Source organism: Nerophis lumbriciformis, linkage group LG20, assembly GCF_033978685.3.
Source record: "Nerophis lumbriciformis linkage group LG20, RoL_Nlum_v2.1, whole genome shotgun sequence".
Classification (NCBI taxonomy): Eukaryota; Metazoa; Chordata; class Actinopteri; order Syngnathiformes; family Syngnathidae; genus Nerophis; species Nerophis lumbriciformis.
This window is the reverse complement of record NC_084567.2, coordinates 12,076,331-12,090,988: the sequence shown is the minus strand read 5'-3', so window position 1 is coordinate 12,090,988 and position 14,658 is coordinate 12,076,331. Positions and strand designations below refer to the sequence as shown.

The following is a 14,658-nucleotide window of genomic DNA, read 5'->3' as shown; positions in this document are numbered from 1 at the left end:
AAAATCTTTGTTTTTATTTTCCCCAAAAATAGGCATTAAAGCCATAAAGAGTTTGATCCCATTTACTCCTTGAATGGAACAAACTCATCCACAGATGACTAAAATAATCCATAGTCTTATTTTCTATGACTGTGTCCTCTATGGTGGGTAAAGGAGTTATTTCATGTCTCCAGGGCTCCAATAACAAGTTATTGACAATATATTTTATGCAGATGAACTCTCTACAGTTTCAGACAGTCCCATGATAAAGTGTTGATGAGTGAGTATGATATATACGTGTCTCAGTCTGGGTTAACAAAGGCAGTGCTCCGCCATGAAAATGATGCCAATCACATCTAAAGTCACGGCTGATGCTGCTGCTCCTTCACGATAAAAGCCTGGTCAGCTCGCCACACCGTGTCGTTACGTTGGAATGTTAGCAAGGGAGCAGCTCCTCTTCTTACTGTGTGTGGAAAACAACACCTTTAGTCTGTTCCAGGGTCAAACTGTGGTTTAAGTCACACTTAGTGTCCTACAAGTGTAAAAAGAAGTGAGGTAGTGTTACCAGTATAGGATGCATAGAAAAAAGATTTCAATGAGATCAAAGTTTATTGTGAACAAAGAGTTGCTAGACGATGAATGGTTACATTGGAGTAGAAAAAAAAGCATGTTTGTACAAGTGTATAAATATGTTAATAATTCATATTTTTGAAGTGGTTAAAGCTGCTTTGTCACGGCTAGCATATGATAGCAATATGTTAGCATATGTTAGCAATAGTGCTTCACTTGTTTGGGAGTTTTGCCCACAATCTTCATGCGAGGCAGGAACATGTCTTTCACTTTTATATGCTTTGAAGTAGTAAAAAACAGCTAGTAAGAGGTGGCTAACAATTGAAGTAAGTAGTTTCACCCTGAAAACATCCAACAATGCCCCATTTCCATGTAGCAACATTGTTAGGGTTGGAGCTAACTGAGGAATTACTTTTTTTTTTGGTACAGGCTACTAGCGAGAGGTGAGCTAGCTGCCGTAGCTTCCGTATTGCCTTTGAGTTTAGAAAGGTTTATAAATCAGGCATCTCATGTGTGCAGTCCAAGCTTGCGGCAATAAGTCGAGAAGTTAAATTCCTTTTAAGACAAAGCATACATCAAATTAAATTTAAAACAATTAACTTAATTTAATTTCAATTACATTTTTTAAGTGAAAAAGTGTGATTAAATTGAATTTATTTCATTTAATTTAAAAAAAAAAAGTAATTCTAAGTACAAAAAAATAGCATTTTATAGCTTTTTTTTTACTATTTAGACTGCACAATAAAGTCAAAGACGTGTAATTTATTTTTTTTAATTACAAATTTAAAAGTAATTTTAGTTTAAAAAAAAGCAGTTCTTTACGGTTTAGAATGCACAGTAAAAAGAAAAATGTGTAATTTAATTTGATTTAAATTTTTTAATTGATTTTAAGTCAAACATTCTTGTGGTTTTTAACTATTCAGCATGCAGAATAAAGTGAAAGAGGTGTAATTTGATTTATTTTAATTTAATTTAAATAAAAAAATTTAAAGTAATTTTAAGTTTAAAAAATAGCAGTATTTACTATTCAAAATGCACGGTACAGTAAAAGATGTGTAATTAAAATTTTTTAGGTAAAAAAAACAAGCTGTTATTTACTATTTAGAATACACAATAAAGTGAAAGATGTGTAATTTAATTTAATTTAAATTTTGTAAGTAATTTTAAGTAAAACAAAAAAAGCATTTTTTTTTACTGTTCAGAATGCACATTAAGTGAAAGACGTGTAATTTAATTTAAATTTAAATTTTTAGGTAGTTTGAAGTAAAAAAAAAAAAAAGAAGCAATTTTTAAAGTATTTTTTTAAGTAAAACATTTGCAGTTTTTTACTATTTAGAATGCACAATAAAGTAAAAGATGTGCAATTTAATTAAATTCAAATTTTTAAAGTAATTTTAGGTTAAACATTTTTACAATTTTTTACTATTTAGAATGCACAATAAAGTGAAAGACGTGTAACTTAATTTAATTCTAAATTTTTAAAGTAATTTTAAGTTAAAAAAAAAAGAATTTTTACTATTTAGAATGCACATTAACGTGAAAGATGTGTAATTTAATTAGAATTAATTTATTTTAGGTAGTTTTAAGAAGAAAAAAAAAAGCAATTTTAAATTTTTTATTTTACTACTTTTTAAGTAAAACTTTGCAGTTTTTTACTATTAAAATGCACAAAAAAATGAAAGATGTGTAATTTAATTTATTTTAAATTAATTTAAATTGAAATAGATTGTATGAAGTAATTTTAGGTTAAAAAAAATTGCATTTTTTACTATTTAGAATGCACAATAAAGTGGAAGATGTGTAATTTAATTACATTTTTAAAGTAAAAACTAGCAGTTTTGACAGGAAAAAAACTAGCAGATTTTTACAATTTGGAATGCACAATACAGTGAAAGACGTGAAATGTAATTTATTTGAATTACAATGTTTAAAGTAATTTTAGGTAAAAAATAAATAGCCGTTCTTAATGATTTAGAATGCACAGTAAAATGGCAAATGTGTAATTTAATTTAATTTTTTTAAGTAATTTTAAGTTTAAAAAAAAATCATTTTTTTTTTACTATTCAGAATGCACAATAAAGTGAAAGAGGTGTAATTTAATTGATTTTAATTTAATTTAAATTAAAAAAATTTAAGTAATTTTGAGTAAAACAAATAGCAGTTTTTTACTATTCAGAATGCACTTAAAAGGGAAAGATGTGTAATTTAATTTAAAGGTACATTTTAAAAGTAATTTTAAGGTAAAAAAAAAAAAAGCTGTTTTTTACTATTTAGAATGCACACTCATGTGAAAGATGTGTAATTTAAATACATTTTTAAAGTTAAAAAAACTAGCAGTTTTGACAGGAAAAAAGTAGCAGATGTTTACTATCTGGAATGCACAATACAGTGAAAGATGTTTAATTGAATAGAATTTAAAATTTTTCTAAGTAATTTTAAGTTTTAAAAAATTGAATTTTTTTTACAATTTCAAATGCACAATAAAGTGAAAGACGTGTAATTAAATTTGAATTTAAATTTTTAAAAGTAGTTTTGAGTAAAAAATGATCCGTTTTTTACTATTTAGAATGCACAATAAAGTGAAAGACGTGTAATTTAATCTAATTTTAAATTAAAACAATTTAAGTAGTTTTAAGTAAAAAAAAATTTGCAGTTTTTTTTTACTATTTAGAATGCACAATAAAGTGAAAGACATATAATTTAATGTAATTAAAATGTAAAAAATGTAACTAGTTTTAAGTAAAAAAATTAGCAGTTTTTTACTATTTAGAATGCACAATAAAGTGAAAGACGCGTTCTTGCCTCATGGGGATTGTAGACGATGGTTTAAAATTTAAAAAAAGTGCTGTTTTCCTTTAATAGAGCAACATAACATTATTCTTATACTGCGCCAGTATAAGTGGGCGGAGCTTAAGTGATCAAACCAGGAAGAGGGCGGGACATTATAACGGGCCAGCTAGTCGTGTAGCGCCGCAGCTTTAGCAACTTCAAAGAGTAACGTGATGGCAAAAGGAGAGTCGTCAGTGACCCGCACTAACGAGTCGGAGTGGCAGCACCTGGTCTTGATGAAGGAGGTCCCTGAAGGCATCACGCTGATCCACCTTGACCTGTAGGTGGCGCCAGGAAGCGTCTTCACAGCATTGACGTGCCGAGTGACGTCGGCCGACTGAAGCACCTGAGGATGGACGGGCTTGTCCGGCCAGTCCTGGAGTAAGTGTGCTGGTTTTCCCGACAAACAACAAAATTTGAGTACCAAGGTTTTCCAACACACGGAGGAGGTCAAGTTCACGCGTCCTGGTCCGCTTCCGTTCAGCACCATCACATGTTTCGACATCCGAAAAAGTCCACGCCTACGTAGCGAGGGTAGCCTTCCAGGGAGTTCATGGCCACCGGGTCGAACTTCCAGTACTGGCGTCCTCGGATGAAGTGGGCGTAGCCTGGGAAACACAACAGGAAGCTTCATGAAAGAGTGCCCCAACCTGTCTGAGGAACTTCACTCTCCCTGACCCGAACCTGATTTACTACTTACGCGGCCCAAAAAGAATCCATTTAAGTCCGGGAAAGGTCCCAGAAGAAGCCAAGTGCTCCGACCCTGGCCCCGTCACCAGACACTTTGGGTTCATCTTGAACTTTTTGGGGTAAGTCCATTTTAGGGTACTTTGGGACCATGGAACTATTTGGGGTCTTCTGGGACCTTTAGAGGAAGAGGTTTTTTTGAGGGGATATTTAAGGTCAAACTTCCAGTACTGGCGTCCTCGGATGAAGCGGGCGTAGCCTGGGAAACACCACAGGAAGCTTTGTAAAAGAGTGCCCCAACCCGTCTGAGGAACTTTACTTTCCCTGATTCTTACCTGATTTTAGACCTATGCGGCCCAAAAAGAACCCATTTAAGTCCGGGAAAGGTCCCAGAAGAAGCCAAGTGCTCCGAAATGCGCCAAAAACAATTACGACCCTGACCCCATCATCAGACACTTTGGGTTCATCTTGAACTTTTTGAGGTAAGTCCATTTTGGGGTACTTTGGGACCATGGAACTAGTTGAGGTCTTCTGGGACCTTTCGAGGAAAATTATTTTTTGAGGGGGTACTTAAAGTCAAACTTCCAGTACTGGCGTCCTCGGATGAAGTGGGCGTAGCCTGGGAAACACCACTGGAAGCTTCGTCAAAGAGTGGCCCAACCCGTCTGAGGAACTTCACTTTCCCTGACTCTAACCTGATTTTATACCTTTGCGGCCCAAAAAGACCCCATTTAAGTCCGGGAGGGGTCTGGGAAAGGTCCCAGAAGAAGCCAAGTGCTCCGACCCTGGCCCCGCCACCAGACACTTTAGGTTCATCTTGAACTTTTTGGGGTAAGTCCATTTGGGGTACTTTGGGACCATGGAACTATTTGGGGTCTTCTGGAACCTTTAGAGGAAGATGTTTTTTTGAGAGGGTACTTTGGGACCTTTAGGTCTGTTAGTCCTTTCCTAAGTCCATTGACTTTTTCCAGTAAAAATTCTAGTGCCTTAGGGGACACGTCTGGTAAAAAAGAGAATCTGACAAACTTGTCTTTCCTACATCCTTCTCCTACCGCTTGCCATTCTCGGGGTCACAGGGGGACTGGAGCCTATCCCAGATGCACTCAGGCGGAAGGCAGCATTTTAGAAAACTGATATTTGATGGCAGTAAAACATTTGAGGTACAATACTGTAAAAAACCCTAAAGTTCCAAAACGGACCATCTTCCCCCAGAGGTCATGGAAGACTCCAAAACAGCCTCAGTGCTCAAAAAGTCCCAACATGTACCCAAAGAATAGTGCCCTTTTCACTACATTTTGGACCTTTTACCAGTGGGACCTTCCTGGACCCCTACAGGATCCAAATGAGTTCCATTTGGACCCTGTAGAATCAGGTCAAGGTAAGGGAAAGTTGAGTTTCTTAAATGAGTTGGGGCACTTACAAAATGGGGATGGGACTTTTAGGGGCACTTTTATCCAAGATAGTCTAAGGACTGAAGAAAGGACCATCCATTTTCTACCGCTTGTCCCTCTTGAGGTCACAGGGGGATTAGAGCCTATCCCAGCTGCACTCAGGCAGAAGGCAGCAATTTAGAAAACTGATATTTGATGGCGGTAAAACTTTTGAGGTGCAATACTGTAGCAAACCGTAAAGTTCCAAAAAGGACCATCTTCCCCCAGTGGTCATGGAGGACCCCAAAACAGTCTCAGTGCTCAAAAAGTCCCAAAATGTACCCAAGGAGTCCAAGTGTGGAGCCCTTTTGGGTGAATTTTGGACCTTTTACCATTGGGACCTTCCTGGACCCCTACCAGTGTCTAAATGAGGTTTTTTTGGACCTTGTAGAATCAGGTTAAGGTAAGGGAAAGTTACATTTCTTAAATGAGTTGGGGCACTTATAAAATTGGGATGGGACATTTAGGAGCACTTTTCTACCAAAGTATCTACTTTTATCCAGGATAGTCTATAGACTCCGGAAAGGACCAACATACCCAAAAAAGGATCATCTTTCCCTAAAGTGCCCCAAGGACCACAAATAGTTCCAAAGTACTCCAAAACGATTTACCCCTGAAAGTCCCAGTGCAATAGCTCGCTAGCACGCTTCCTCTGCCATCAGTGGCTACACTGCTAGCAGCCACTAGGGGGTGCACTAGCATCTGAGGATAGCAGTACCGTAAGCATCCCTGAAGGTGGCGTCCACGTCAGCGGGTATGCCGCTCCAGTCGCGCATGCTGCGTGGGTACGTCAAGTCCAAGCGATTCTGGCGAGGACTGAAGCGCCAGTAGCTTCCCGAGCGGAACAAGTAGGTGTTGTAGTTGGAGTCGTGACCCCAACGCAGCGCCGCCTGGATGCCTGGCACTGACAGACCCAGCCTCCTGATGGACTCAGGCCCACGAACCTGCATCTCCGCATCAAACACCCAGTAGCTCTCACCTGAAGAGACGCAACAAAAGGCAATTTTGTTTGGATCAAACGGATCGGCACATGGCATCCAGGGCTCACCTTGAAAGAACCAAATATTTCCCGCCTTGTCTTCAAAAGCGGCGTCGATATTGTCCGGAATTCCCCTCCAGTGGCGAGACGCCAACGCGGGATAACCGTTTTCCAGACGTCCGTCCCTGATTCGCCACACGTAGCCCGACTTGAAGAAGAAGAGCTCGCCACGAATCATGGAGGCGGCGTCAAAGTCCGTCTGGCAGACGTCGGGCTGGCAAGAAGACCAGAGGTCACGAGCTCATGAAGAGGACAACAAGAACGTGCGAGGTCGCCTTCTGCTCACATGAGAGACGATCTCGTTGGTCTCGTGGTCAGACGGCGGCGGCTGAGGAGGCCGAGACGGAGGTGAAGGCGGCCGAGACGGAGGGGGAGGCGGTGGCGGTGGAGGTGGCGGTGGAGGTGGCGGTGGAGGCGGCGGTGGAGGCGGTGGTGGAGGCGGTGGCGGCAGGACTCTGGGAAGAGTGCCATAGAGGTACTGAATGCCTCGCTTGTCGTCGTCACTCAGCATGAGCGGGTAGGAGAAGGAGTAGTAGGCGGACATGATGGCGCCCGGCTCCTCGGAGTGCAGCAAACCCAACACGTGTCCAAACTCGTGAGCCGCCACCTGGAGGAGATCCGTGCCTGCGACATGAAAAGGGGGACACTTCACAAAGAGCTCGCCAGTCAAAGTCCCGCTTTCTTTGGACTCGGCCTCACCCATGTGGTTGCCGAGCGTCCACGACTCGTCGTAGTCGAAATGCATGTCGCCTTCACGGTGCGTTTTGGGGAAGAAGGCGTGAGCCAGGATTCCACCCGGGCCGTCGAAGGGGAGGCTGTCTCCGTGCCAGTACCTGCAGGTGCACAAAACAATGGAAACTACACCTGCGTGGAAGACCACCTCCTTGTGTCCTCGCAGGCACATCTAGCGGTGAAGTCCCACCTGGTGAAGTCGATACGGATGTCGGCCTTCCCGCTGCGGATCTCGGTGAAGGTGAGTGGCGTCACGTCGCTCCAGATCTTCAGAGCTTCCCGGAACACTCGACGGACCTTCTCCTCGCCCATTTGCCATGGGAAACGCACAATCCTGGGCGGCCGACAAATTGAACGTGTCGCGTTAGCTCGTGTCACATTAGCTTAAATCACGTTAGCCCGCGCTCCATTTGCGTGAGTTGCATTAGCTCGGACCACCTTTGCTGGAATTACGTAAGCTTTCGTCATTTTAGCTGGTGTGATGTTAGCTTGAGTCGCTTTAGCTCGTCTCACGTTAGCTCAAGTCACGTTAGCCCAATGAAGTCATGTTAGCTCACGCTTTTGTCCCGTTAGTTTGAGTTACGTTGGCTCAGATCACTTTAGCTTGAGTCACGTTAGCCAGCGTCACGTTGGCTTCAGTCACGTTAGCTCCAACACGTTAGTTTGAGTCGTGTTAGCCTGTCTCACGTTAGCTCGCATCACATTGGTACGGATCACTTTAGCTTGCGCTACATAAGCTAGTATCATGTCATCTTACGTAATGTTAGCTTGTGTCATGTTAGCTTGAGTCAGGGTCAGCTCGCGTCACATTAGCTTGTGTCACGTTACTTTGAGTTGCGTTAGCTAGCGTCACGTTAGCTGGAGTTACTTAAGCTCGCTCCACATTAGCTTGTGTCCCGTTAGTTTGAGTCATGATTAAATCAGATGTCTTTAATTAGAAATATTTTGAATATTGCTGGAAATGAAATGGGGGTAAAAACGTCAAAAGAGTAAACTTTTCACATTAAAAGAGTATTTTTATGAGGATAGAGTTTTTCAAGTCAGCGTATTCTTTTTGATGTTGACAGGAAACGTGAAATCACATGCGCTAAAGTTCTTGAGCGGCTGCGTGCGCACGTGGCCAGGTGTGCACGTTTGCACACGCTCAGTTGCTCACCAGGAAGAAAAAGTGAGTACAGAACAGGAAATAGTTTCCTAATCCAAAGTCTTACATCATTTGATACGTTTACGACTTTGGCTTTCTTTCAAGCGCCCTGGCTCTGTTTCTGACTCAGACTCTGACATCAATCCAATTCTAAAAACTGATCAGGACTTCCTGGCTTGTGGCAGAACTTGCTGAGCGTTGCAGCCAAAAAACCCCACCCCACTCTTAGCACTTTAGCACCTGTCTTTTTTGGCGAAAGGGGCACGCCGCCGGTCTTGCTGGACCTCATCAGTTAATCAAAACCTGAATCAGTCTGTGACCGTCTCTCGGCCTCTATAGGACCTCGTTTCTGAAGCAGGGTCCATTTGATTACGGGACATAAACAGGAAGTCGGGCAAGTACCTGTAAGTGAGGTCCGTCTTGTCCAGCCGTCCTCCGTAGAGGACAAAGCGCCTCTGGCGGTGTTGACCCGGGTAAAGGATCTCCCTGTGGTTTGGATAGTCTGGAACGCCGCAGCGAGGTCGCCTCCACAAGTTGGACGTGTTGTTGGACGCGTCCTTCCCAATCTTGTCACGAAGGTGGGGAAGTTTGGATCTCTTCTTAGGGTCAGAAAACCTGTCTGCATGGACCTGCTGGGAGTGAAGGAAAGACGTTCTTTGGACTCGTTAGGGCACTTGTAAAATAGGACTGGGACTTTTAGGGGTATATGGATTGTGGCCTCTTTACTTTCACTGGAAAAGTCCATAGACTCAAGACAATCTTTCCCTAAAGTCCTTAAGTACCCCAAATTGTCCCAAGGTACCAAAATGCCCCAAAAAGGACTTACCCCTGAAAGTCCTTGTGCTCCAAAAGGTCAGAAATATAAAGAGTCAAGGCCTTTTTGGGCAACCCCATTTTTGTATACCGGTAATTGAGACCACTTGGGTTCTTTTACCCTTCCAGGACCTAAATGGGTGTATTATGAACCTCGTAGATACTGGATTAGGGTTAGGGTAAGGAAAAGTTTCTTGTACAGTTTGGGGCACTTATAAACTGGGGCTTGGACTTTTAGGAGCACTTTTATTACCAGAAGTGGACCCAAAGGGTTTGGGGCCCATCTACTTGTATCCAAGATGGTTCATGGACTCTGAAAAGGACTGACATACCCAAAGCTCCCAAATTAATCCAAAATAAACCGTCATCCCCTAAAGTTCCTAAAACAACCCAAGGTCCCAAAAGTACCCTAAAATGGATTTAGCCCTAAAAGTCTGAAATGTAGCCACAGAGTCCAGGACCAGGGCCCTTATGACTGCATTTCAGACCTTTTGGGCAACCCCATTTGTCATTGGGACCACTCAGGTCCTTTTGTGGCCTTTCTGGACCCCTGCAGGACCTAATGAGGTGTAATTTGGACCTCGTTGATACTGGATTAGGTTTAGGGTAGGGAAAAGTCTTATGAACGGTTTTGACTTTTAGAGACATTTTTTTTTAATTTTTTTTTTTTAACCAGAAGTGGCCCCAAAGGGATTGGAGCCCTACTTATATCCATGGCAGTTCATGTACACCGAAAACATACCTAAAGGTCCCAAAGTAATCCAAAATGGACCATGTTTCCCTATTTTGTTTTTACTAGAAGTGGCCCCAAAGGAATTGGGGCCCATCTACTTGTATCCAAGATGGTTCATAGATTCCAAAAACGACGAACATACCCAAAGGTCCCAAAGTAACCCAAAATGGACTTTCTTCCCTTAAAGTTCCCAAAAGACCCTAAAATGTCACAAGGCCCTAAAGTACCCTGAAATGGACTTACCCCTAAAAGTCATAGAGCCAAAGAGGCCGGGGCTATTTTGAGTGCATTTCAGAGCTATTGGGCACCCCGAAATATTATTGGGACCACTTGGGTTCTTTAAACTCCTTCAAGACCCAAATAGGTGGAAATTGGACTTTGTAGATTACTGTTAGAGTAAGGGAAAGTCTCACGAACGGTTTGGGGCACACAAAACGGGGCTTGGACTTTTTAGGGGCACTTTTACTAGAAGTGGCCCCAAAGGAATTGAGGCCAATCTTCTTGTATCCAAGATGTTTCATGGACTCCGAAAACAACGAATATACCTAAAGATCCAACAGTTACCCAAAATGGACTGTCTTCTCCTAAAATTCCCAAAAGACCCCAAAATGTCCCAAAGCCCAAAAGTACTCTAAAATGGATTTACCCCTAAAAGTCTGAAATATACCCAAAGAGTCTGGGACCAGGGCACTTTTGAGTGTATTTCAGACCCTTTGGCAAACCCCATTTATCATTGGGACCACTTGGGTTCTTTTAAGCCCTCCAAGACCTAAATAGGCGTAATTTGGACATCGTAGTCTCACAGGCGGGTTGGGCACTAATAAAATGAGGGCTGGACTTTTAGGGGAACTTTTTTTTTTTTTTTTACCAGAAGTGGCCCTAATCCCTTAGTATCCAAGATAGTTCATGTACCGGTACTCTGAAAACGACAAACATACCCAAAGGTCCCAAAGTAACCCAAAACTGACCAGCTTCACTTAAACTTCCAAAAAGATTCCAAAACGTCCCAAGGTCCACAAGTACCCTAAAATGGATTTACCTTAAAAATCCGAAATGTGCCCAAAGAGTCTGGAGCCAGGGCCCGTTAAGGTGCATTCCGAACTGTTTGGGAAACCACATCTATCATTGGGACCTCTAAGGTTCTTTTAACCCCTCCAAGATCTAAATAGATGTAATTTGGACCTCGTAGATAGTGGATTAGAATTTTAGAGCGCTTACTAAATGTAGCTTGGACTTTTAGGGGTAGTTCTATACCAGAAGTGGCTCTAATCCCTTAGTATCCACGATAGTTAATGTACTCTGAAAACAACAAACACACCCAAAGGTCCCAAAGTAACCCAAAACTGACCATCTTCCCTTAAAAATCCAAAAAGATTTCAAAACGTCCCGAGGTCCACAAGTACCGTAAAATGGACTTACTTTAAAAATCCGAAGGTGCATTCTGAACTGTTTGGGCAACCACATCTATCATTGGGACCTCTTAGGTTCTTTCAACCCCTCCAAGATCTAAATAGATGTAATTTGTACCTCGTAGATAGTGGATTAGAATTTTAGAGCGCTTATTAAATGTAGCTTGGACTTTTAGGGGTAGTTCTATACCAGAAGTGGCTCTAATCCCTTAGTATCCACGATAGTTCATGTACTCTGAAAACAACAAACACACCCAAAGGTCCCAAAGTAACCCAAAACTGACCATCTTCCCTTAAAAATCCAAAAAGATTTCAAAACGTCTCGAGGTCCACAAGTACCGTAAAATGGACTTACTTTAAAAATCCGAAGGTGCATTCTGAACTGTTTGGGCAACCACATCTATCATTGGGACCTCTTAGGTTCTTTCAACCCCTCCAAGATCTAAATAGATGTAATTTGTACCTCGTAGATAGTGGATTAGAATTTTAGAGCGCTTATTAAATGTAGCCTGGACTTTTAGGGGTAGTTCTATACCAGAAGTGGCCCTAATCTCTTAGTATCCACGATAGTTCATGTACTCTGAAAACAACAAACATACCCAAAGGTCCCAAAGTAACCCAAAACTGACCATCTTCCCTTAAAAATCCAAAAAGATTTCAAAACGTCCCGAGGTCCACAAGTACCGTAAAATGGACTTACTTTAAAAGTCCGAAGGTGCATTCTGAACTGTTTGGGTTCTTTCAACCCCTCCAGGACCTAAACAGGTGTAATTTGGACCTCGTAGATACTGGATTAGAATTTTAGAGCACTTATAAAATGTAGTTTGGACTTTTAGGGGCAGTTTTTTTACCAGAAGTGGCCCCAATCTCTTAGTATCCAAGATACTTCATGTACTCCGAGAACATCTAACTTACTTAGCTTAGACTTACCCTAAAAGTGCGACATGTACCCAAAGACTCCAAAACCTAAATAGGTGTAATTTGGACCTCGTAGATAGTGGATTAGAATTTTAGACCTTGGACTTTTAGGGGCAGTTTTTTACCAGAAGTGGCCCCAATTCCTTTGTATCCAACATAGTTCATGTACTCCGAAAACATAGCTACCCTAGACTTACCCTAAAAGTCCGAAATGTACCTAAAGACTCCAAAGCCAGGGCCCTTTTGGGTGCATTTTGGACTGCTTGGGCAACCACATTCACCCATTGGGACCATTTGGGTTCTTTTGTGACCTTCCTGGACCCATGCAGGGTCTAGAATGGCACCTTGTAGATACTTAAAAAACTGAATTAGGGTGTGCACCAACTGTTGGACCATTGAGGGCGTGCGTGAAGGCTAACTGGACCATGGGGGTGATCGTAAGCCTACTGCATTAAAAAGCATCACGGTGGACTTAGCACTCAAAGAGGACTAAGAAGGAAAAACCCTTGCAAGAGTTTGGGGTCTGGTTTCAAACAAATGAGCAGTCGTCACCTGTCAGTCGTGTCTTCACCAACAAAAGACCCTAAAGTGATGTTCTACTGTAATAACAAAGTAGAAAGAAACCCCCAGGTGTTTTTGTTTTGGGGGGGGGGGGGGGTTGGCGGCGACTGGAGGGGCCCCAAAGATGAAGAATTAAAGTCCACAAATCAAGTCCAGATGGGCGCTCCACTTCTAAAAGTCCAATTTCCTCCCTGCGATGCGTCAGCTTGTTAGCGTCGACGTTCTGCTCTCAGCACCTGACGCCGCCGCAGCCGACATGGCCGCTGGCCAGCCGCACAAAAGAAAGCACTTCATTAAGACCGCCGACATCTGCAACATCAAGTCCTGCTGCCGAGGACTTGAAGCGGACTTCTGTGGGTCAGCAGACGACCCCAGCCAGCGAGACCAGGTCTCAGCTTTCAAGGCCGTAAAACCGCCTCGGTTTGACCTCAAACACCCCGACTGTGCGTCTAATGAACTGTTTGACCCCCTGGCCTCGGAGCTGGGACATTTCACCGCAGATGTCAAAGTTCATCACCAAAAACACATCACTGCTAGCTAATCGCTGGCTTTTTCTTTAGCTAACAACACATGTTGTCCTGAAAGTTTCCAGCTTTGGAGAACAACAAAGGCAAGATGGACTGATCGACCCTAGCTAAGAAGCTGTGGAAGACACTAACAACAGTGCTAACCAATAAGCTGGCAAAAACGCTAACCAATACGTTAACACAGACGCCAACAAAAGACCTCACAAAGACTCTAAGAAACAAGCTGACAAAATAAGCTAACAAAAACGCAATTAAAATAGCTAACAAAATAATTACAACAGTTGACCAAGACACTAACAAAAGAGCTAACAAAGATACCAACAAAAGAGCTACCAAAAACAAACATGTTAACAAAAGAACTTACAAAGACACAAAAGAGCTAACAGACGCTTAAAAAAATTAACTAACAAAGATGCTAACAAACAGCTAACCGAGACACTGACAAAAAAAGTTACAAAAAACGAACAAAAGAACTAACCAAGACGCTAGCAAATGAGCTAAGCAAGACATGAACAAAAGAGCTAACAAAGATGCAAAAAAAAGCTAACAAAAACGAAGACAAAAAAAGACTAACAAGAAGCTAAAAAGGTAACAAAAGAGCTAAAATATTAAACAACAAGATACTAGCAAAAGAGCTAACAAAGACGCTAACTAAAGAACTAACAGACACGAACAAAAGAGCTAACAAAGATACCAACAAAAGAGCTACCAAAAACAAACATGCTAAGAAAAGAACTAACAAAGACACAAAAGAGCTAACAAAGACGTTAAAAAAAACAACTAACAAAGATGCTAGTAAACAGCTAACCGAGACCCTGACAAAAAAAGCAAACAAAACAACTAACCAAGACACTAGCAAAAGAGCTAAGCAAGATATAAACAAAAGAGCTAACAAAGATGCAAAAAAAAAGCTAACAAATACGGAAAAAAAAAAGACAACAAGAAGCTAAAAAGGTAACAAAAGAGCTAAAAAATAAATAAAAACATGATATTAGCTAAAGAGCTAACAAAAGAACTAACAAAGTCACGAACAAAAGAGCTAACAAAAACGCTAAAAAAAGGACTAACAAGGAGTTAAAAGGTAACAAAAGAGTTAAAAAATATATATATATACTAGCAAAAGAGCTAACAAAGACGCGAACAAAAGAACTAACAAAGACACGAAAAAAAATGCTAAAAAAAGAAATAACCAAGACACTAGCAAAAGAGCTAACAAAGACGCAAACGAAAAAACGGACCAAGACAGGACCAAGAGCTAACAAAAACGCTAAAAAGATGCTAACAAAA

The 14,658-nt window shown here is 41.4% G+C and overlaps 1 protein-coding gene across 3 annotated transcripts in view; it reads right to left on the bottom strand.

The window, feature by feature from the left end:
* Nucleotides 1-14,658, bottom strand: part of mmp11a (matrix metallopeptidase 11a) — a 40,423-nt gene continuing 25,765 nt past the window's right edge. Inside the window, exons 2-9 of one of the 3 annotated variants that reach the window (XR_009817420.1) lie at nucleotides 8,813-9,042; nucleotides 7,457-7,600; nucleotides 7,234-7,367; nucleotides 6,821-7,158; nucleotides 6,544-6,748; nucleotides 6,214-6,474; nucleotides 3,606-3,986; nucleotides 1-442 (exon numbers count right to left, since the gene is read on the bottom strand). Coding sequence is in view for 2 of the 3 variants with exons in the window: in XM_061980446.1 (XP_061836430.1) it covers nucleotides 3,868-3,986; nucleotides 6,214-6,474; nucleotides 6,544-6,748; nucleotides 6,821-7,158; nucleotides 7,234-7,367; nucleotides 7,457-7,600; nucleotides 8,813-9,042 (1,431 nt within the window). In the remaining variant the exon portion in view is untranslated. Of the gene's footprint in view, nucleotides 443-2,240; nucleotides 4,685-6,213; nucleotides 6,475-6,543; nucleotides 6,749-6,820; nucleotides 7,159-7,233; nucleotides 7,368-7,456; nucleotides 7,601-8,812; nucleotides 9,043-14,658 lie in introns of those variants that run through there. The other 2 variants (XM_061980446.1, XM_061980448.1) reach the window with 2 other exon arrangements.